This window comes from Camelus bactrianus, chromosome 8, assembly GCF_048773025.1.
Source record: "Camelus bactrianus isolate YW-2024 breed Bactrian camel chromosome 8, ASM4877302v1, whole genome shotgun sequence".
NCBI lineage: Eukaryota > Metazoa > Chordata > Mammalia > Artiodactyla > Camelidae > Camelus > Camelus bactrianus.
Window position 1 is genome coordinate 28,795,781 of NC_133546.1, and position 23,303 is coordinate 28,819,083.

At 39.5% G+C, this 23,303-nt stretch overlaps 1 protein-coding gene across 11 annotated transcripts in view; it reads left to right on the forward strand.

Annotated features, from left to right (window-relative positions):
- EPB41L2 (erythrocyte membrane protein band 4.1 like 2) overlaps positions 1-23,303 on the forward strand; it is a 196,091-nt gene that overhangs the window by 119,817 nt on the left and 52,971 nt on the right. For all 11 annotated transcript variants that reach the window (XM_074368369.1, XM_074368372.1, XM_074368373.1 and 8 more), the window contains 6 exons: positions 9,464-9,506; positions 13,218-13,293; positions 16,639-16,857; positions 18,260-18,347; positions 22,309-22,461; positions 23,009-23,106. In XM_074368369.1, the coding sequence (XP_074224470.1) occupies positions 9,464-9,506; positions 13,218-13,293; positions 16,639-16,857; positions 18,260-18,347; positions 22,309-22,461; positions 23,009-23,106 (677 nt within the window). The remainder of the gene's footprint in view (positions 1-9,463; positions 9,507-13,217; positions 13,294-16,638; positions 16,858-18,259; positions 18,348-22,308; positions 22,462-23,008; positions 23,107-23,303) is intronic.

Genomic DNA, 23,303 nt, shown 5'->3' on the forward strand with positions numbered 1-23,303 from the left:
GTATTGAAGCTGTATTTTCTCAGTAAGGACAGTGTTTTAACTTATGTCATAGATTTATTTGGGGCAGCTTTGTGGGGAGGGCTGATGGAGATGATGGGAAAGTTAGGCACAGGTCATTTTTTTGTGTGTCTTGTGCAAAGGAATCTAGCTTTTTAGTCTGTTGTGAAGGATGTTAAATAGAAAGTGACATGGTAAGATTTTTATTTCAGACAAAATAAGATGTTTGTGGTGTAGAGAGAGATTGGGAACTGAGACTGGAGGCAAGAAGGTCTAGTCCAGAGGTGGTAGAACCTGGGGCAGTGACATTAGGAGTGAAAACAAGAGACAGAGACGCTGAGTAGGTGGTGTCCACCAGACTTTGTGACCGATCGTCTCCGAGTTTGAGGGCAACGGAGGGGTGGAGGATAGGTCCCAAGTTTCAGACTTGGGTAGCTGGGTGACTTGTTGGAGACTTTTACAGAGGAACTTTGGAGAGGGAGCAGCAGTTTGGGGTTAGGGGTCAGAGGTGGAATCTCATTTTCATTTTGCTAAGTTGGAAATGCTGGTAGCTGTTGGCTAGATGATGCTTGTGCATCGGGGTGAGTGAGGGCTGGGGAAGGTTAACACTGAAGAATTTGAGAGCAGGTGTAAACTGTTATTTAAATAAGCCTGACTATACAGAGAAGACAGATGGGAGAGGGATACTAGCGAATACAGTACTTTTCATGAAGATGAGATGTTCTAGACCTGCTCTGTCTAGTACGGCAGCTACTGGCCACATACAGCTATTGCGCACTTGAAATATGGCTGGTGTGACTGAGGAAATGAAATTAAATTTTATTTAATTATAAAAATCTAAATTTAAATAGCCTCTTGTGACTGGTGGCCATTATACATGACAGTGCAGGGAGTTTACTGAGGGTTTTGGGGTTGACAGATTTGCTGGGATGGAGGTAATTTTGACTTTGGCTCTGAGACAGCCCAAAGAAAGGGTGAGGTTAAAGAGCAAGGAAAGTGATGATGATGGAAGTTTCCATAGTCAAGAGGATAAGCCTTGAATAAAGAGGGTGCCCATATCCCCTGTGTCTGCAAGCAGCAGGATAAGGAGTGGTGCAGATGTAAATGAATCTGAACTAAAATGCAGCCTAAAATCTCTGTGAAATAGAGGGTAAAATCATTTGCTAAGGGTGACCAGGGCAGCAGTGGAGACTCTGAGAGGCAGACTACTGAAGACGAGGATGTGGATGGCTGACAGTCCAGCAAAGATTGCAGACCATGACATTGTGATGGCAGCCAAATACATTGGTGTGTGTTTTTCTCTAATTGCTATCTGCAGCCTGGGTATAATAGTGGGGAAACGAGATATTAAAGGGGAGTTGACTAAATTCACAGTGGTTGTGTACAGTGAGAGGACAAAAGACTGAAAACTGGAGATCCTGATAATCAAGCCTATTATTCACAGGAAGGAATATAACTGAAGTGCTGAAATGGGCTAATAGGCTGGGAGAAAATGACTGGGGCAAAGGGATGAAAGTCAGGTTGAAGTGGAAGGGCAGGTGGACTGGGAATCAGCAGGTAGAAGACTTTTGAGAGGAAGTGGTTGCGTCTGAGAATGGAACGATGAGGTCTAATGAGGTGGAGAAGTCTGTATGGTGACAAGACTGAGTGTTCAGCCATGAAAAGGGATGGCTGAGGTCAAGGAGGGGTTAAGGTCATTAAGGCCAAGAATGTTAAGGTAAAGTTGAGAGGGGGTTCACCATAGAACTCCTGTTGACAAAAAAATGCTAATGCTAGACAAGGAACTCATAATTCCTTATTTTACTTTGTAGTTTCTCTTACAAAATTTGAGATGAAAATGCCCACAAAATTAGGCACACACTTTGTTACATAAGTTTTAATTATAGAACATTGGGAGGATAAACAGTGAGGTGTCCTTTCTGAAATATTTACTTTCAGAAAGTGAATGCTCATATGTAATTGGCAATATATTTAATTATTCATAGATAATCTGATTTGCCTTCCTAACTTCTGTGTTGTATAACTTTCTATTCCTTCTTGCTCTTGTAGTCAAAACCCAGTCTTCAAGACACCTAGGCAGAAGAACTCTTATTTTTCCAGTATAGATTTGTATCATATTCTATTTTTTCCACAGAAAATTATTACTGTTGTACCAACTCAGCACATGCAGTTTCGATAATAGGCTGCTATAGGATATAGGAATTGAAACGACTTTCTTTTTCATGCTGAATATTATCTGTATTTATAGAAGTTTTAGTCACTTATCATTTCAGCATAGTACAATATGAAAGTGAGGTAAAGCCATGGTTATTTGTATAAAAATTTTCCATGGAGACGGAGTCTAATTTTTATTTTCGTGCAACGCTATCTCTCCCACGATTGGAAGCCTTTCACTTCACTCTTGAGTGTGAAAATCTCATTATTAATGTTAGAACTTTTTAATGTCTGTAGAGAACTCATGTAAACTTTACTATGGAAAATTTCATTAAAAATATGGAATCAAGTCCCCTCAGCGCAGTGGGCAGCGCGTCAGTCTCATAAAAATATGGAATCAGGCAATGTGTTACTCTTTTATACACGGAATTCCAAGTCCGTATAGTTCTTGTGTTCTTGTCCAAATGGAACCATCATTAAGGGTTTTGGACTGTCTTTAAAAGGAAGCTGTTGCCTTGAATTTTTGATGTTAATAGAGTTTGGCACCTGGCCCAGGGATTTTATGTCATTTTGCTTCAAGCCATATTGAAAGAGGAGCTTGTTTGAAGTGTAGTTGATATCCACAGCTAACTTAATGAGGATTGATTAACGCATTTCTCTGATAGCCAGACCATTTCCTCCCCCAAAAAGTAGAACTTAAAACTCCAATAGTAAACTTTTTTTCGTATATAAACTATTTAATAAAATTCTTATATTCAATCCAGTTACATTTTATAATATCACAGACAGGAGCTGGAATCACGTTCTCCCAGATGCATAGTGAAAGTTTCACTGTAATACGGGAGGCCTGTAACATTTCTGCTACCACCAGCATTATGTTAGTGTTCTGGTAGGCTTAATTTAGGCAGAGGAATAATAAAGGGGATCTGCTTCAGTGCTATACATTCTTAAGGGAAAAGGCAGATGTTAGAATTACTCTTTTAACATTGGGTGATACAGTGTGCATTGGGTAAATTTAATTTCACCTGGCGAAGCTGACAAGCACCAAACATGAGTGAGGAAGGCATGGCTAAGCATTTTGAAAAACTTTAATGCTGGGATCTTAGCATAAAGCCTGAAGGAGAACTAGGTGAGATAGATATTTTGGGGGAGGGAGGGAACTAGAAGATTCTGTGAATGTATCTTGAGTTGTTTTCTGGATTAATATGGTCGGTCAGTGGCCCGAGGCAGGCAGCTGCAGGTTTGGACCGCTGACGGGATGCTGCTGGTTGATGGGCCTGGTTGCCCATCTTTGTCAGGTGCAAGAGGTTAGCACTTCGGTGGCCCAAAAAGACCGGGTCTTGACATTTTTTTGATACAGTTGTTTAGTGTGACGGGGAGGAATTCAGAGAAACATTTAGATGCGAAAGCAGTGACCTACTGGGGCTTTCTGCAGGAGGCTGTCAACAATTAGAATTTTTAGCCAGTGGAGTCCAGGTGTCTACCTGACAAGCTAGTTAAAGGACTTCAAAAACGTCTCTCTATATTTGGCTTTCAGGAAAAGATAGGAATTTCTAGATTAAAAAAAGTCTAGGGCTTGACTACTCAAAGGGCAGTCCAGGGCTCAGTAGCATGGGCACCACCGAGAAGCTTGTAGCAATGAGTAGTTTCAAGTCCTCACCCTAGATTTATTGACTTATAATCTGCTTTTTCATGTAAACTTTTAAGGCTTGAGAAGTGCTGATCTAGGAGATAAATATTCTTTTGAGTGGCAGAGAGAATTATAGGAATTTGAAGTGTCACAAAAGCCAAGGGAGAAGGAGGCCCTAATAACCTAAGTGGCTCATGGTGGCAGATGTGTTCAGTACTCAGAGCCACTTAGGTGGGAGCGAGGCTGTTCGCAGTCTGCATGGATGTTTGGATCATATAGTCACTGAGGCTTTTTTCTAACACCAGCATCCTATGGATATAGTGATTTATAATAAAGCTTTTATGTTTTCCTAGCTGTTTCTGTTCCTAGAAGATAATTTTTTTAATTGAATTATAGTCAGTTTATAATGTTGTATCAATTTCCAGTGTAGAGCACAATTTTTCAGTTATACATGAACATACATATATTCATTGTCACATTATTTTTCACTGTGAGCTACCACAAGATCATGTATATATTTCCCTGTGCTATACAGTGTTCCTAGAAGATAATTGAGTATCATTTTAATTTTAACACTTTTTCTGAGAACCAGCGTTGAAAATGTTACAGGAAAATGCCAGAAGACTTGGCGTTAACAAAGACTGTTCCACCCTCAGATCTGTTGTGGACAGAGTAGGATTAAGGAGCTTCTCTAATTAACTAACAGGAAGACTTAAGTGTGAAAGAAAGAGATGTGTACAGCTATTTGTTGCTTAGTTAAAAAAATTTCCGTAACCTTCCAAGGCAGGTTTTTGTTTTGTATTTTTTTTAAACTTTTTTTTGTGCCATGGATTCCTTCAACAGTCTGGTAAATTCTATGGGCTGCTTCTTAGAACAGTATTTTATATGTATGGTTACAGTAAAGTATGCAGGCCTACAAAGAGAGCCAATAAATAACATGTTCAACATATTAATTCGAAAAATTGGGATGAGGTCATCATCAGTGTCTAATCCCTACTGTGATTTCAAAATGTTGATTCGCATTAATGAAGTTTCAAGATCTGCAACTACTGTAATGTGCTCTGGAAATGGTTTTGATTCCCGTGAGTGGCAGAGCTCAAGGTACTGCTGATACGAGCCAGGCTTGTTTCCTCCTACATTCATAATTGATGGCAATGCTAAATTTCAGCTAGAGGTTAGTGAAGATGAAGATCTAACTTCCCCCAACCCCAAATGATTCATAGACTCTTGAGTTCATGTTCTAAGATGATTTACTAACACTGACTTTCTAGGACCACATTTTAGTTTTAATTTTGTTGGAGACCTGTGATAGGGTTCCTGGTAACTTTTATTAATTTCTTATTTACCTGGATGTTCATGCAGAAGACATATTTTACTGAGCTTGTACTTTGGGTACATAGTGGGGATAGGAAGGTGAAGAGGAAAAGGTTCCGAATTGAGTGTATGAATGTCCCTGCCCTTAAGTAGCTGGCAAAGTGCTTTACTTTTAGTGCTATTCAGCCAAGATAAATTTTATTGAAATCCAGCATTAATTTTAGCTCTTTTTAGCTTTGCTTTATTAATTATACCTTAAAGTTTGGGAAACATTGAGAAAATCCTTGAATAACCTGAAGTTGTCGCTTAAAATAGAGATTCTTAGGTCCCTTCCTTGAAAAATGTTTCAGCATGTTTCCGGTGGGCAGTGGGTAAATCTGTCTTTTTAACAAATTTGCCGGACAGAGTCTTATCATCTGGCAGAGTTTAGAAAAGCTTAGCTAGGTCTCCCCTTAACATGTGCATAGGAGCACTGGGACTAGTCATACTGGTAATTATTTTCAGGAGAAGGGATTGTTCCTTTTTTGTCTTGTCTTCATTCCCTGGAAGAGTCTTCACTACAGAAGGATTGCTTTGTAGAAAGGGCTGATGGACGTAATTGGACAGTTTTCTCTAAGGAAAAGGGGTCTGACTTTTTATCCCGTCTGGCCCATGATTACAGTGACTGTATTTCTCAAACCCAGAGTCTGATTTATTAACTTTTTGTGGGTAGAAATAATCATATAAATATTAATTTCTAATATATGTAACACATCACCTTCAGAAATAAAAAATTAGGTGAAGAAGGGATATATAGTGAAAGGTGATAGGCCGAACACCCCTCTGATGTTAAAGGCACTGGATAAAGTCCTTTGCATGTGTGCTTACTCTTCAGGAAGCATTTGAATGAATGGTTGAAAAGAACAACCCCACGAGGCAGATGATGTGATCCGCATCTTACAGTTGCGGGAATGAGCCCAAGGTTACAGCTTTGGTGGAAGACTAGAGTTTGACTCTATGTATTTCTGATTCTGAAATCTATGTATGGGGCTGCCAAATCTTTTAAAAATGAGAATGGTGCACCATAATCTGTCATGGTGTTTGTGTGTGTGTGCATTCACGTCATTCTCTGAGGTCTTTTTCCGTCTTTTTTGCATATGCTTCTTGATCCACCCAGCACTCAAGTATAGAAACCAAGAAATTTATTTTTATTATTTATCTGTTTGAAGAGTTTTATGTCAATTTTTTTAACTTCTAAAAATTTGTATACAATTTTTAAAGGTTACTTTCCATTTACAGTTATTACAAAATAATGGCTATATTCCCCCGTGTTGTACAATGCATCCTCGAGCCTACCTTGCACCCAGTAGTTTGTACCTCCGACTCCCCACGGATAACCACTAGTTCTCTGTATCTGTGAGTTTGCTTCTTTTTTGTTATATTCACTAGTTTGATGTATTTTTTAGACTCCACATATAAGTGATATCATATAGTATTTGTCTTTCTGTCTGATTCCTTTCACTTAGTATAATGCCCTCCAGGTTCATCCATGTTGCTGCAAATGGCAAAATTTCCTTTCTGTGGCTGAGTAGTATTCTGTTGTGTATGTGTGTTTGCGCCCCACATTTTCTTTATCTGTTCATATGTTGATAGACACTTAAGTTGCTTCCATATCTTGATAGTTGTAAATACTACTGCTATGAACATTGTGGTACATGTATCTTTTTGAAATAGTGTTTCTATTTTGTTGTTGTTGTTTTTTGTTTTGAATGTTGTTTTGCAGGATTCTATTATTTATTTGTAATTGAAAATGCAGGTATTTGACTTGTATTTCTTTAAAAATTTTTTTCCATTTGGTTTCTACTTATGAATTTATGACCCTATGCAGTAAAATTATATCCCACTCATGATCTAAGAACTCATTGGAGCTACTTACTTAAATAAAAATAAATCTAAGAAAAATAGTATGAAGTGTGGTCTTTTAAGATGACCATGGCATGGCGAGGGGGGAGGCAAGTAATGAGCAGACACCAGCCAACATATTAATTTAGTACTTAAACTGTTTGCCTAAAACCGCCAAGTCCTATGAAGGATACAATGAATACAGTCTCTTCTGCCCTTGCAAAGACTTTTTCACTTCTTGGTGGGAATGGAGTTCACAGTGTGGAAGGGAGCATGGTTAGCGAACGGTTAACAAAGGGCCAACCAGGTAGGCGGCCAGAAGGAGTCTCCTCTGCTGTTTGATTACATCGGGTAAATTCTGCGCACTTGGTCTTTGGATGTGGACTGAAATAAAGAAAAGAAGCCACTTCCGTCTTCATATTGTGCCTGGCAGTGTTGTGGAAAGTGGCCCGGGAATGGCAGTGAGTCTGAGTTTGGCTGCAGGTGCACAGAAACTGGTCACTCACACTCCCGGGTCTGTTGAGCTGGATTCACACTCTGTGCTGTGTGGCAGCTTTTACAAGGGTTTGGTGCTTCAGGTGAGAGTAGAGGGTGCCCAATAGCTGGGACGCAGGGCTCTTCCTTGGGATCTCAGAAGATGGTGTTGCTTCCACCATCTTCAAGAACAGAGAGGTCTTTCCTTGGCTGTCACACAGTGTAACTGGGGAGTGGGTAGCATCCATCTCTTCTTTGTGCTCATGTTCTGAGGGTTTTTTTCCCTTTTCTTTTCAGTTTAGCACGAGTTGTCTCTGATTCAGTTTTTCTTGCTGTGTTCGTTAGTTCCTTGGATGAAAGACCACAACACTTCTGAGCCTCCTTCCCTCTCCCCCAGCCGTACCCCCGTCTGGGCTGCAGACTGAATGATGTGTTTTTCTCATTCTTGTGCCTCATTATAGCCCGCCATTTGTGAGCCAGCTGTTGCGTGGGACAGCAGCTGCAGGGCAGGACAGCTGAATGCCAGGCTCTCTTCTCAGGGGAAAATTAGAGCCGCTCCCTAACATGCACTGGAGGTACCGTTAGAGGGTCCCACTGGCCCTTCACATCAGTGGGCCACGCAGCTGGGACACCAGTGCTAGGAAACTAGACCAGGCTCTGGTAGCTCTTTGTGGAGACTGTTGAATACAACCAGTGTTAGAACAGAGCCATGCACACCTTGGATCCTTGCTGCCCTGAGTATAAGCCATGAATGGCGTAGTAAGACCCATGGGGATCTGTGCAGCTTTGCTTTCAAAGCATCTTCTTGTTATTACTTCTTAATAGTGTGAGTTAATGTTCTGTTGTACCCGTTCAACATATCGTTAAGACAGTGGGCTGTAATTTTCTACATAATAATAAACATTTTAATTGTTTGCTTTATATATCTGGATAAAATTCTCTTCAGTCACAGATGTTATAATACATTATTTGGGATACTTTTAGAATGAATGAAACTTATTTACTGTAAACCCAGTTATTTGAATCAGTTTAATGTGTCTCAGAAATGTACTTGTTCTCCTGTTAGTGAAGATAAGGTAACATTTAATAATGACTTGAGGATGAAGTAGGAGAAGTATTAAAAAGCCCCCCCTATATATATATATATATATATATATATATATATATATATATATATATATAATATATATATAATATAAAATATTATACATATTATATATAGATAATATAAAATATTATACATATTATATATATGTTTTGTGTGTGTGTGTATATATATATATACACACATATATATATATGTTTTTTGGGTGCATCTTTTGCCAGTAGCTTTGAAAGACATACATAATGTCTTCAGATGGTTTGAACCTAGTAGTTCAAATTTGGTCTTTTTTGCTTTCAGAGATTATAGTGATTTCCTAGAATTTTTTTAAACTTTGTCAAAGTTTAGAAATAAAGGGAAAGTGAAAGAGAGTTCCTTATGATTGTGACTTTCAACTTGGAATGAAGTTTAAAAAGGATGTTACATGAAGACCAGGAAGGAAGACATTGGCTCCAGTCTGACAGTGCTTCTCTGTTGCATTGTACAGTTGCACGGAAAAAGAAAGTTTAAGGAGAAGCTGGCTCTAGGAACTGAGATCATTGTGCTTGGTGGGGGGATATATATTTTTTTAACCAATAGTTTCCAATTCACGTTTTATCCTTCATGAATAAGAGCCAATTATTTTCCTTGACTGAGCTCTCGTGTCAGTGTCCACAGGGGCTGTTTGCTGGCAGTTCTAGAATAAAGACTGTGTGGATATATTATAGCTCATCATTTGGGTAGGTGCTTGATTTTACATCTAAGAAAACAGATCAAAAACAGCCCAGTGGAATGCTGGTAGGTGAAAGATAACTTCACATAGAACTTTATTAAAATATGTTTACACTTAAGTGTGTGAACCATGAACTGTTCCATTTTGGATTCTGGACTATTTCTTATGGGTTAATTAACCTTTTTTTCTCCCCCTGCAGAACTGGCTAGATCCTGCAAAAGAAATAAAGAAACAGCTGCGAAGTGAGTATTAAATCATCGTACTTTGACGTTATTAAGTTAATCTTTACATCTATTTCTTTTCTTTTCTTTCTTTTTTTTTCTTCATTTTTATTTTTTAATGAAGGTACTGGGGATTGAACCCAGGACCTTATGAGTGCTAAGCACGTGCTCTACCACTGAGCTATACCCTGCCCCCAGATCTATCTATTTCTATCTTTATAAAAGTTCATAGGAATGTAAATTAGAATAAGATAGTGGTAGAATGATCAGCTCTGTTTTGCATTTATATCAAATAGGAAGTTAAGGAGACTAACAATATTTTTGTAAAATCATGACTGTTTATTTTGTACATGGCTTAGGAACTCCTTTACTGATCAGGAGATTCTAGACTCATATTCTTAAATATTCCCTCACCATGTTTGCCTGTGTCAGTCACAGAGGCAACCCTGACCTTTATCTCTGGAGAAAAGAAAGAGAAACTGCTGTAACGTTCTCTTTTTATGTAAAATTTACTCAGGGGAGTCCTATTCCTGTTGCTTTGTCTACCTGACGTTGGCAGTGGATAATTAGTTTAACGCATCACCTTATCTCTGGCCCCCGAGACACATAGATAGACACACTGTTCTTAGATGTCCTGGAGTCAGGGTTCAGGAGTGAAGAACGAGCGGAACCATCTTTTCAGCCCTCAGAAGTGTTTGCAGTCTCGACTCCTTTGGCCACTTTGTGTGCTCTTTGCGTCTGGCTTTGTTCTTAGTCCTGGTCTACCCTCTCTTCAGTCTCCCGGTTCACTCTCACTGTCGACTCCCCAAGTGACCTTGTGAGTCCGACTCTAACCAGCTTCAGGTCCCTCCTGTGCCTGGTTTTTGATACCTGTGCCAGGAGTCATGACCACCGCAGAAAAATCTCTGCTAGGCGATCTGGGTACTTAATTTACTTCAGAGTCTGTGAATGACTGAAGCAGAAAAGGTAGGGAGCCATGAACAGCTGGAATTTTTAGACAAGAGAACAAAATTCTTACCAGCTTTTTGGATAGTGGGCCCCATAGCTGTCCAGGGAGGCAAAAATGCCTTATTTTTGCCGTTTCCTCTCCTTGTAGACTCGTCTTTCTTTTCATTTTCTTGTATCTTTGATTAGAGTGACATTTCGAGTTTGCGCAGGGCTGAGTGGTTTCTCAGGGTGTGGGACTTTTCGTGCTGTTACTGAAACAGTCTTGGGCAGACTAGGGTGGTTGGTCACCCCATCTTTTGACTATTTTCCCTGGCTTTCCATCCTTCCCTCCTTCCCTCCCTCCCCACTTCCCCCTGCATTTATTATCTTGGTGTTTCATCTATTTGTGTTTGCTCATCATAGAAAAGGGGCAAAATAAAGAAAAGGAGTAATTAGACACAGGCACATTGTGCTTACATGGTGGAAGAAACTACCAGAAAGCTTTGGAACTTTTCCTAGTCCCTCTTCGGTTGTTCAGTCCCACTTCGCTCTGCAAAGTGCATGAATTCAAAAAGGTATGGATGTTGGGAGGTTTCTGTAGTGTAGTGGTTATCATGTTCGCCTCACAAAAAGGTATGGATGCTTGGTTCTTCCACTTTCTCTGAAACCAGACCTGCCAGGTGACCCAAACCATGGGCAGAACAGGATAACCTCTGAAACATGATGTTCCATGGACTTTGTTTCCTGTGGTTTTGTTTTGGCTTCTGTTTGATTATTTTTGTGTGCTGCTCATCTCAGAGTCGTGGAGCTAGCCTAAACTTTTGGGAGGCAAAGCTCTTGCTGATTGTGTATCACAGTCTTATGTTTTGATTATTTGTGAATTTTTTTTTTTTGAAGAGTTAATTTCAGGACTTTTGCCCTTGTGTTTTGGCAAGAGGCATAACAGAAAGACACAGGATTTGACTGTTTCAAACTATTGTTTAGCTAGTTCTCTGAATGGAATCCTGTACTGTCCTGATCATGAAAGTAGGCTAAGGCAGTGAAGTTGTAGCTCTTGTATTTTTACTTCTTTCTTTCTACCTGTGTTAAAGTGGACAAAAGAACTACTCTATCTTAGCCTAACCTCTGCTATGATATTGTTATTTAGCTAATAGGCAACTGGCAAAGGTAAATAATCTTTTTGACAACCCACAATCTATCAGTGCTTACGTAAAAGTTTCCTTAAAAAAATCTTCATTTTTTTCAAATGTACACAAATAAGACTGTACAGATACATAAGACTATATGTAAGGTTTGCCTGTATTAATGTATAAATAATCCATAGCTAGGTAATTTTATATAGTGAGGTAAAAATTATAATAATATATGATTAAATAAAAAGTTTAGCATTATTGGTATATTTTATCAACTTTAGAATTGGAAATAGATCCTGAAATACGTGTTCTGTTAGAAACTTAATCCCTGTTGTCATATCTAAGCAAGCATGTTAGAAAACAAATAAATAAGGATCCATTAAGAAATGATAAGCTAATTCTGGGATGATTTTGCTTAATTGTGGATTAATTACCTTGAAGAAGTATATATGCAACACAGCCAGCCTGGTGCTACAGGCCAAGAAATGGAATGTCTCTTAATACTCAAGAAAGTCTTATTTCTTTTTATGATGCTTTAAATGTGTAGAGGGAACTGAAATCTGTTTTTGAATATGGCAGGATTAATTTTATTAGTAGAATAATGATATATTGAGCCAAAACCCAGCAAAAGTGCTATGTGTTCACAGTAGCCACTCAGTAAATATTCATTGATTTTGAATGTGAGAAAAGTTAGTGTGTCTATGGTGAGAAAAGAACAAAATGGCCCATTGAGCAAGAGAATGGGATTCAAGAAATTTTTGAAGTTTGTACATTAAAGCAATCATGAGGCCTTCGAACACGTATAAAATGAAATCACACACATACACTTTTTTGTTTTTATTTGGAAATACCATGAACTTTGAGTATAACTCTAAATTCAGGCCATTGGAATTATTTTAATCCCTTTAGGGAAATAACTGCCTTCCTCCAGAGCTGTGTTTTTTGTTGTTTGTTTTTTTTTTAGTCATTCAAAGCATGATGTAGCAAACATTAGGTAAGTAGTAATGTGTAAATAGCAGTGCTTTAACTTTTAATAAGTCATAATGACATGGTTGTTTAATATTTTCATTCTTTGTGGCACAATACAGCAAAGTACATGTTATATATGAGTCTGCTTACATACTTTATGAAGCCTGGGAAATAATTTTATCGTATCGTGATGTTTTATCACCCGGTCCCTTCTTCGGGATTTCCTTCAAATAGACCATTAATCATTTCCTGAAAAGTTACAGTGATCACTTGATCATTACCCCTGTCCCCAACAACGTAGAAATCATGAATTTTTTTTTAAGTGTGGAGAATGTTTGGCATCTAGAGATCCTGTGGTTAAAATAAATCTTAGAACTATTACATGAAGGCTATATTAACATTTCTGCATAATATGGTTATCATATAAATGGTACCATATGGTTGTGGTACCAATATATGTTAATAAAAAAAGTGAACCTATTATTTAATATGGCAGGTTCTTTATGTAATTGATTTTTATTTTATTTTTCATTTTGTTTTTGTTTTGTAAATGATATTTTCTTTAAATTAAAAAAACAAAATTCTCTTAACTGATTCATAGTGGGCGTAATCCATGCTGTTTGAACATTGACCTTTATGTTTTATCAGCATAAATGGCCATTGTGTTGATTGGAGAAATAATCATGATCTTTAATAATTATAGGTCTTCCCTGGCTGTTCGCTTTTAATGTGAAGTTTTATCCTCCCGATCCTTCTCAGTTGACTGAAGATATCACCAGGTACTTTATATTAAAAATAATCCTTTATTATGGCTCTCATTTATTTCTACTCCCTCTGGGGATAGTGGTAATTTTAGGATTAAAACAAATAAAACAAAAACAAAAACAAAAACAAAAACAAAAACAAAAACAAAACATTTTTTCTTAAGGTGAGTTTTAGAAGTTTTCTTATAAGTGGCTCTTCCGAAATAGTTTGGAATATTGCCAGTTTTAAAAATTGTATTCACTTTTCTTTAATTTCCCATTTATATTTGAGTAATAGAATATTTTTTAAAGAAATTGCTACAGCTTTGTTTCCTGTGTTATACTTTGAAAAGTCACTAGTATTTAATATTTCAGATTTTAATATGAAGATGATTTTTATTGTGTAACTCATGTGTGCCTGTGTATTCATCTTGTATTACAAAGGTGATAAAAAAGGTAGAAAAATAAAAAATTTTTTTCAAGTTTTATTTTTAGAAGTCTGTTGAACTATAATCCCTCCTCCCCCAGCCCAGGGTGAAAAACTAATAGGGTCGGCTTCCTTTTGTATGAGTCAGTAGCTGTTTCATTTCCATTTCCTCTGAGATGATCTGGACTATACAGACATATGCTTAAACTGCAAATTAAAGATTTAATCTAGGAGCAAGAGAGAATTTACTGATTCTGAGAGTGACTTGAGTATTTGAAATGGTAACCAAGGAAACACCTAGTATCCACAAGTGCCTAGATATCTTAGCCCTGTCAAGCTGGGTACCAGTGATAGGACTTCTTAGCTTCGGTAAGACTAGGACTGTAGGGTGATTTGTATGTAGTTTTACAAGGTTGTTTACCTGGCCAAGGAGACCTGTGTTTTGTATGTATATGCTTTTAGAAAATTAGAGGGTCTTAATGAAAAGACTGCTTGTGATTCCCGTGGCTCCTGTGTCCCTGATGCTTCCTGCCAGGCTGATTCTGTTGTCAGACATGGAATTGTGCGGGTGTTTAAAGGAGAGTATGATGCCCATGTGAACAGGGATGATGGAGCTTTCTTTCCTAGACTGGGTACACGACAGGCCTTTTTTGCCCCCTTTGCTAGTTACTGCTGAGTTAAGGACTTACTAATTAAGTTGTGATTGACTTAGCTTCAGCTAGTGATTGACTTAGCTTCAGCTAGTAAATAATAAATAGCAGCTCCTGTAACCGCACAGTGAGCTGCATGGAGCATGAGACTTGCCAGGCTGGTGTGAGTAGGGTACAGAGCCTCCCCGTAGGAGTGCCTTTGAACAATGCACGGAACTGGGGCTTTGTGACTCAACGCCCTCCGTACATACATTCCTCCTTGTAGTCACTTTTTTGGGGGATAATAATCCTTTGGTGATTGCAACTTTATAGCATCGGTGCTTTGGTTTTTTCAGTGGGTGTAGACCAGTCTTCCTGCGTGCTTAGGGAGGAATGAGATGGTCTAGTGAGCTCACCAGGAGTCTCGCGGTGCAGCCCGAGACCAGGCTGTAGCCTTGCAGTCTAGATGTCACAACTGAACTCTTCACATGACCTGAGTGAACATTTAGAAGGTGGGATAGGCTTTTGCGGAGGGAGGGTGGGAACACAGTTCAGAACAATGTATGAAGGATGGTCTTTCCTGCTCGGCGAGGGAGATGGAGTTGGGAAACTCAGGAGGCTGTTGTGGGTTTCGTTTGAAGTTCTGGGGCCTTAGACTTAGGCTTTGAAACAGAAGAGTGGATCAACGTGAGAAGTAGAGGCAGTGACATAAAAAGGAGCAATAAGATTTAAGTAATAGAGGGCATCTTTGTGTTTAGGTCTTAATAGTGCCATAAAATGTGGAGAACTAGGTCTATTCTTGATTAGACTTAAGAGAATTTGAAGAGGAACCTGGGATTGTAGGTTAAAATTTAATTTTCTGAAATAAGGGCAGTTATGCTGATGTTATTCTAGGGGACAAGGAAATCCATAATTCTCCTTGGAAAGAGAGCCCCAGCAGCGCAGAAAAGTGCTCCGACTGCAGCCATAAGACGACTTTGGTTCTCAGAAAATTCTTGAGGACTTGCCACATGGCAAGTACTTTGCTAACTGTGGGATTATGATGATGATATGCAGAGTCCGTGCCCTGCCTGACGGAGATGTGGGTGGTAGCACAGGAATAACTGAACTGGGGTGGGTGGTACGGTGTGCTGGGATGTGCTGTCTGACAGACACAGCGAGGCCTGGGCCAGAAGCAAGCCATTGGAACGTGTGGGGCAGAGGAGGGAGGAAGACGGGGCTGTGACATCCACGCCAGGCGAAAGCGTCCGCAGGAAGAAAGTGGCCAGCAACCAATAGGAATGACGGTCTCTAAAAGATCAAGGGGACACTGCCATTCTGTTTGGAGGGGTTAATGGTAACCTTAGCAGGTGGTTAAATTCAAGAGTGAAAATCAGGTTTAAAATGTTACCAAAAAGAATTCATAGTGGGACCCTCCCTCCAAAAAAATCCCTCAGAGAATATAAGTAACATGTTTCTGCATGCTATTTAGTAAAAACCAGGATCTTTTGTAACTTTGTAATAACCCACTTGAAACATTGAATGATTGTTGTTGTTATAACTCACAATGACAACATTCTTATGATTATAGCTACTAGTTATCGATTCCCAGGTACCATGTCATGTATTTTTATTATCTAATGTTTTACCCTCACTTTCAAAGGGAACTAGAGTTCTTCCCATTTTACAGGTGGGGAATTAGGCAACTAAATTAGCTAGCTCGAGGTCACACAGTCAGCTCTGCCTGGCTTTGAGGCCTGTGTTTTTTCCACTGTAAGCTGAATTAGCTGCCTCTTTAGATGGAGTCAATGGGCAAGTAAGAGCTTCCAAGTAGATACTGACTTATAACTGCTGTTAGAGGTGTCTCAGGACAAGAAATGAGTATGAAAAGGGTAGAGAGGATAAAGGGTAGGTGACCTTAGCTTTTCTTGCAAATGCTAAGAACTGCAGCTATTTTTAAAATTTTATCAACCTTTACAGCTTTTGAGGGGCATGCACATTTTGATGACAGTTTTAATCCAAGGAGACAGTCTAAGTGATTGGAAATTCACCTGCCGTCGCAAACCTCTTTATTGTGATAGTGATAATACACTGTTGCTGGAATAGCATTTCAGAATTTCCATTCGATTACTTTGTTTTCTAGACGCAGTTTGTATAAATAAGCCACAAAAGTCAGGAGTCCAAGGAGGAAGGTGGGCTTCCTGTTACAGAAGACTTTTTTACTATAGATTTGAAGAGTGCCTATGTTGTATATTTGTTTTCAAAGGATAATTGAATTCAAGGGTTATGAGTGCTGTGATTTTAACTAATTGTTCACCCGACCCTTTTCTCCCCCATTCCTCACAGATACTTCTTGTGCCTTCAGCTCCGGCAGGACATTGCCTCTGGCCGTCTGCCCTGCTCTTTTGTGACTCATACCCTCCTGGGATCTTACATACTGCAGGCTGAGCTTGGGGACTATGACCCAGAAGAGCACAGCAGTAATGACCTCAGTGACTTCCAGTTTGCCCCCAGCCAGACGAAGGAGCTGGAGGAGAAGGTGGCAGAGCTGCATAAAACCCACAGGTCTGTGGACGTGCTTACTGGAGAGAGAGTGGCCACGGTGGATTTGAATGGCTTCCCTTAGAACACTTGCTGGACATTTGAACATAGTTTGTGAAACTTTTCAGTTTGCCCTTGTGGAGCTTCACTAGTGCTAATCAAGACAGGTGGAGGCACTGAGATATCCTTCCCGTGTCTTTGTGACTAGAATATGAGGGCCTGCTCACGAGGCTAAATGTTTTCATTTGTTAGAAAAATTTCCTTTCCCCTATGACGTCTCCTTTGCCTTGCTCCCAGCCCAGTGCCTTTACACCCACACCCCCACACCTGAAACAAACATACCCAGATACTTGTTTGACATTTACTATGTATTTCTTCTGCCTTTTGTTTTTATTACCATATTTGATTTTTAAAAAGCCAGGGAGGTAGTGAGGCATCAGGATTTGAATCAGAAGTGTGAGTGGTAGGGGACGTGAGAGTAGTAACTGAAATCTGCAAGTGATTTCTCTATCCACAGAAGATGACTTTTACTTTAACTGAGGATTAATTACTTATATACTATATGACACTCTGAGAACTTTTTTATCTGTGTAAAAATAAAAAAAAAAATTAAGTACGAGTTTTAAGAACTCCAGCTTCAAAATTCTGATTTGTCCCCTATTGCAAAACTGCTTTTCAAAAAACCTTGACCGAAATGATCTGAAAGGAACTTTCAGAGATTAGAAGTCTTTAAACAGATCACCTTCACTGACGTTTACTTAAAAAAAAAATGTAAATGCAGTATTTGCCTTTAAATATTTTCTTATTAACTTTATTCCAATTCTATTCAATAGACATGTATTATGTAATTTGAAACTGAAATATCAGGTTCTGAAATGCCATGGGGAATATGAAGATTAATGGGACCCTGCTTTCTAGGAGCTTTAAATTTGTTTAGTTGGGAATACAGATAAGAATGGAAATAACTTTAGTCCGGATAGAACGCAGTATGTCAGGTACAAAATCAAATACAAGTGCTTTCCATCTTTAGTATGATCAATCCTAATGGAATAATATTAAGGAGAGAAGTTGTCTATTTCAGAAAGATAACATCACTTTTTATTCTTTTATTTTTTTAGTTAGTTTATATTGTACCCATTATTGCTGGGGCTTTTATCCCTAGTGGAAAAAAAATCGAAAGCAACTTTCTAACATAAAAAGGGTGAGGATGGAGGTGCACCCTCCTTGCAGTGAACAGTTTATCTTGGAGTATTTTAAGAGAAAAATGTTGGAGGTTGAGAGTTGAGCCTTACCTGTTTCCTCTTTGTACGTTTAGCCTGGTCACTCCCTCCACCCCAGCTCTCCAAGATCACAATGCCTTTCCCCACTTTAGCCACATTTGCTTTGTGTCCATCAGTGTGATAACCTTGTTTCTTTTGATTCTTAGGGGCTTATCTCCAGCACAAGCTGATTCTCAGTTCTTAGAAAATGCAAAGAGGCTTTCCATGTATGGTGTTGACCTGCATCATGCCAAGGTACCGTGAGCACCAGGGGAGCTGGCATCTTTCCGCTGTTGACTGAAGTTTTGACAGGGCTCCAGTTTTAGACTAACCTGTTTCACTTCTAGGAAAAGGCTACTCACCCTCACCCAAGAGTCTTTGTAATATTTCTTTGGGGTTTCTAATTGTGGGGTTAATGGTTGTGGGGAGGAGAGACCATTGATTCTTTCCTGTATTTTTTCTTCTTTTCACAGTCTTTTAAATGGATACTCTTTCCTGTGTATTTACTGTAAGACTGACCTCATCAGCCTTAAACCTCATTCTGCTTTTATTTTGTGTCCCAGCTTTTGCTGCTATGCTAAGTGGTGCCTCTGTCCCAGCCCTGTCTCCCTCCTTTGTCCTGGGAAGAGGAGGGCAGGCTTTAGCCACCACTCCCACTTCTGTCCTGGGAGAGGAGAGCAGATCTTAGCCACCACGAAAGGGCAAAGCAGAGTGGATGTGAGTGAGCACTTTCCAAAAAACTGCTGGCGAAGGAGCCCTGGAGTTGGGCTTTTCCCAACAGGTCTCTTTTGTACCTCTTGTAAGATAAACTAGGCCTGCGCAGGCTTCGGGCAGTTAGGCCTTCAGTCTGCTGTGGGCAGTGGGGAATGAGTGGAAGCATGGAGGTAGCTGTTAGGAGAGGCAGGTTTGGGTGAGGAAGATGCCAGGAACAAACATGACCTACTTCATGATCCTAGTTTGGATGGTCAGATAGTGGGGAGAATGCAAGCGATAAGGTGAAAGATGCAGTTGGTTTTGAAAAATATGTCCAGAGTCAACTCAGCAGGTGGAGGGAACCTGTGGTTGCCTGCTTTTAGGAGACCCTGCCAGTCCCTCAGTGCAGTCTAGGAAGTCCAGATGAGATGATCTGAGAAATCTCGCCCTTCACCCAGAGATCTCTTCCCTTCTTTGGCCTCAGATGTGTAATTCTTGCTTTTGTGTTAAGAATAATACTTCATATTTGCAAAACACCTTTTTCTCTTTGGCTTATTTTATTCTTTAAATATTTTTCCTTATTACAAAAGTAACACATGTTCAATATAGATAGTAGAGGTGAACAGAAGAATATAAAAATCACTGAAATCTCTTTAAGCAGAAGCAAGCACTATTCATATTTTGATATTTTCTTGTTTTATTTAAAAAATCTGAGCAGTGGAACTCACATTTTTAAAATTGGATTATCCTACAAGGATTATTTCATGAGTTTTTTTCTTTTAACTTGCTCTTATGAACACTTTTCCATGTTCATAAATAGCCTCTGGCAGCAACATTTTTAACTGCTAGATGCTGTATGCTTTTAATTTTTAAAAGTACTTTCACATACACTACCTCATTTAAGGTTTGGATGTTTTTATTTTTACAAAAAGTACATAAAACAGAATGTAGATGGTTTGTTCCACTAGCTGGCTTGTTGCTTCAAGCCACATGGTGTAAAGTCATCCCATCTATGTGATGTTTTCTGATAAATCCTATTAGGAGGCGAAACAGATCTAACACTTGAGTGTCTTTTAGCTCATTTCTCTATGTGATGGGGACAGGCTGGGTCAGGAGAAACAGAAATAAGGGAGGGAGGAGAGAGCAGAACTTGTATCAGAAAGACCCTCTAGCTGATCTCTCTTCCTCTAAACCCTGTTATTCTCGCCACACATAAATCTCACATCTCCTACTTTGTTGATCATTAGTTAGAACCAGTTCTTAGATGGCAGTATTGGAAGGTTTCAGGATTCTGGTTTTTGAAGTTGTATCTTAGAAGAGTAAAAAAGTTGCTAGCTCTATTATAATCCCAGTTCTTGCTGTGTGGTTAGGAGTAGATGACTTAAAAAAAATGCAAAATAACATTCGTTCATTCAGTTTAGCATCTGGTGGACTTGTTAGATAATGTCCAGTAAGTAAGATATTTGTAGCTCACTGGAAAAAAATCTGCAGCAGTTTAAAAGAACATTTCATGTAGTTTTCAGTATCTTGAGATCATGTTTAAAATTTTTTGAAATTAATGTATTTTTGTAATTAATATTTTATTGTCGGTAGAATTCTTAATGGCATATTGACTTTAGGACGGGGTGAGGGTGTTGGTTCAAAGGGCTCTTGACAAAGGTACAGGGAAACCACGGAGTAGAAGGACACCCGTGAGCTAGTGATAGCCGCTCTCCTAACCCCTCTGGGTGGGAAGGGGTGAGGCAGAGAGAGGCTGCCAGAACCCGGATGGAGAGATCTGTGGGGAAAGGCCTGTCTCGAGAGGAGCCACCATCAAGGACACAGCCACCCGGATGCGACCGCACAGGAAGGGAGTCTGGATATAAAAAGTCCTGACCTCCCTTCCCTCCTCCTGCTCCCTTTTTATCAGTTTATTTTTCTGACTTTGTTGATAAATGACAGAAGTCAAATATGGAGAACTGAGGTGTGCTTTTTTGCCCTTAACTCTTTATCCTTTATCTGTAATTTCTATTCACACAAGTACTGATAATTCTAAAACAATATGTGGAACAACTGAACACCGACCCATTTCCTTGGATCCAGATTGTGTTTATTTTTAAGTCAGATAAAATAGCTTCACTGTCCTGTCGAAAGACTGCTTCACACTAGAGATTGGTCTGTTCAACGTTTCAAGTGAGGGTTGCCTCCTTACTTGTGCTGAGAACGTGCTGTCTCGGGCAGTCTCCCGGCCTGCTCCCTGTGGCCCTGGCCGGCGATGTGTTTGGCAAACTCACCATCTTTGGTCTGGTGCCAAGTGGCTTAGGCACCTGTGCCTGCTTCACCCCAGCTTTTTGCTCTGTTCCTAGAGAGAACTGTGGCTGCCAGGATATGGGTGAGTAAAGCACCTTATCGATTACATGAGCAGGTTTAAACATCTGATTTTATTTGTGCATTTGAATTATTCTTGTATCACAGCAGTGAAAGCAATTGATGTCAGTTACCTAGTACTTTATTTCTGTTTTTTAAAAACTCATAGAAATTGTGTTAAGTTGTTCTCAGTAACAAGGCAGTTGAAATTTCTGTACTTGACTATTGAATTGAACCTAGCATGTGGCGTTTGTCTCAGCATATTTTGAGAATTTGTTCCATGTTGTTAATGATTTCTGAAAATGTGAATATCTCTGAATAATATTCTTCAGTTTTACGTTTCTTGAGTGAGATCTAGTTCTTTTCTTAAAGATAATTGAATATTTTTGAATATTGTATATATTAGATCTTCAAGACTACTTGAAATGAGAGAAGATAATTTTTTACTTTTGTCTGAACACGTCTTTGATTTTTAAAAAAACTTTCAGGCTTGCAATTATTTTAGATTGTCATCTTTTCCCAGTTAAAATGCTGAGTGAAGAAAACATTATTAATAAGTTCAAGAATAGTCTGCAGTCCTGTGAAATATGCTAGCCAAAGGAATGCTGTAATGAGAGCTGGCTGTCAGCACTTCAAGTTACTGAAAACCGACTTGAAAGAATTCAAAGATTTCCACACTGTCAGCTTAGAGGAGAAATTTTCTGTGAGGGGTTGGTGTTTTGCAGAATGTAGGCATAATTTAACAGCCATCAGCTAGCAAAGTCCATCTGAGACCAATTTGCCTAAAGTAAAATGGCACCTTAGGGTAGACCAGCAGGCTGTCCCCAGGGGCCTGAATAGCCTCTAGGAAAACCGCTTAATCTCCCATTTCTTCAGGGTATCTAAATCCAGTTGTTTCCTTTCCTCCCCTTTAGCTCTTACAGCTGAGCTGGAGAAAATATGAATTGTGTCCTGTAATCATTTTGCCTTACCTCCCATCTGACCCCTCAGGATGAATATCTAGATTTCAGATGTGTCCCGTGTCCTGCTGTTTCTGTTAACGTGTGTCCTGTCACTGGCACTTAAATGCAAGCCTGTTAAACTGGCATTCCTGGTGATGGTTTGAGGGGGATATTGGCTTCCTGATTTATATGACCGTCACAGCTCTAACCTCCGTCAAATGGCTTCTGCTTGGCAGGACTCAGAAGGCGTGGACATCAAGCTGGGTGTGTGTGCCAACGGGCTCCTCATTTACAAAGATAGACTGAGAATCAATCGTTTCGCTTGGCCAAAAATCTTGAAAATCTCCTATAAGCGCAGTAACTTCTACATTAAAGTTAGGCCAGCAGAGGTAAGCAAAGCCATCCAGCCCCTGGTGTATCTCTTCAGGCTTTGTCAGTGTTCTCCTTTATGGCCAGAATTGTTTCCCATTGAATTTTAAGAAGATGAAGGATTACTTACTCCTCTGAAGTTTAAAAAAAAAAAAAAAAGTCAGGGTTTTTGATGATAAACCTGCATATATATTACTGTCAATTAAAAAAAAAAAAAAGCAGCAGCCACAGTTTCACCGAAAAGAAAGAGTAGTCAGTGCCTGCCACATAGTGGGGCTCGTTTTTCTTTTCCTCTTGAGTCAGCTAAGTGGTCAGGATCAGTAGAGGCAGAGTTGTAGTGGACCTTGAAGCAGAGCTGGTTTATGTCAGTAGCTGATGCTTGCTCTTCATGGAAACTAGTATGCAGTCTGAAAAATCCATTCTGTATAATCATATTAGATGCACTAATATTTACCTTTTTTGAGAAAAACAGTTACTTCTTAGTGAAATCTCTGAATCCATGTTTTTCAGCAGCTTTTAATCAGCTCTCAAAGAAATGTGCTGATTTATTTTATGGCTTTATTCTAGCTGGAACAGTTTGAGAGCACCATTGGATTTAAACTGCCAAACCATCGGGCAGCGAAAAGGCTATGGAAAGTGTGCGTGGAACATCACACGTTCTACAGGTAATTTTGAGGAAACAGTTGAGGGTGAATGAAAACAGCTCTCAGAACCCTCGAGATGCTGGGAGGTGGCAGCTGCCGGCACACCCTGCTTTACTGTCCTTTGCTCTCCTCAGCGTCGGATGCCCTGTGTCTGTTTCCACTGCCTGGCCACGCTTGGCCACGCTCTTGTCACTCAGAATGACCTGTGTCTGCGGTGG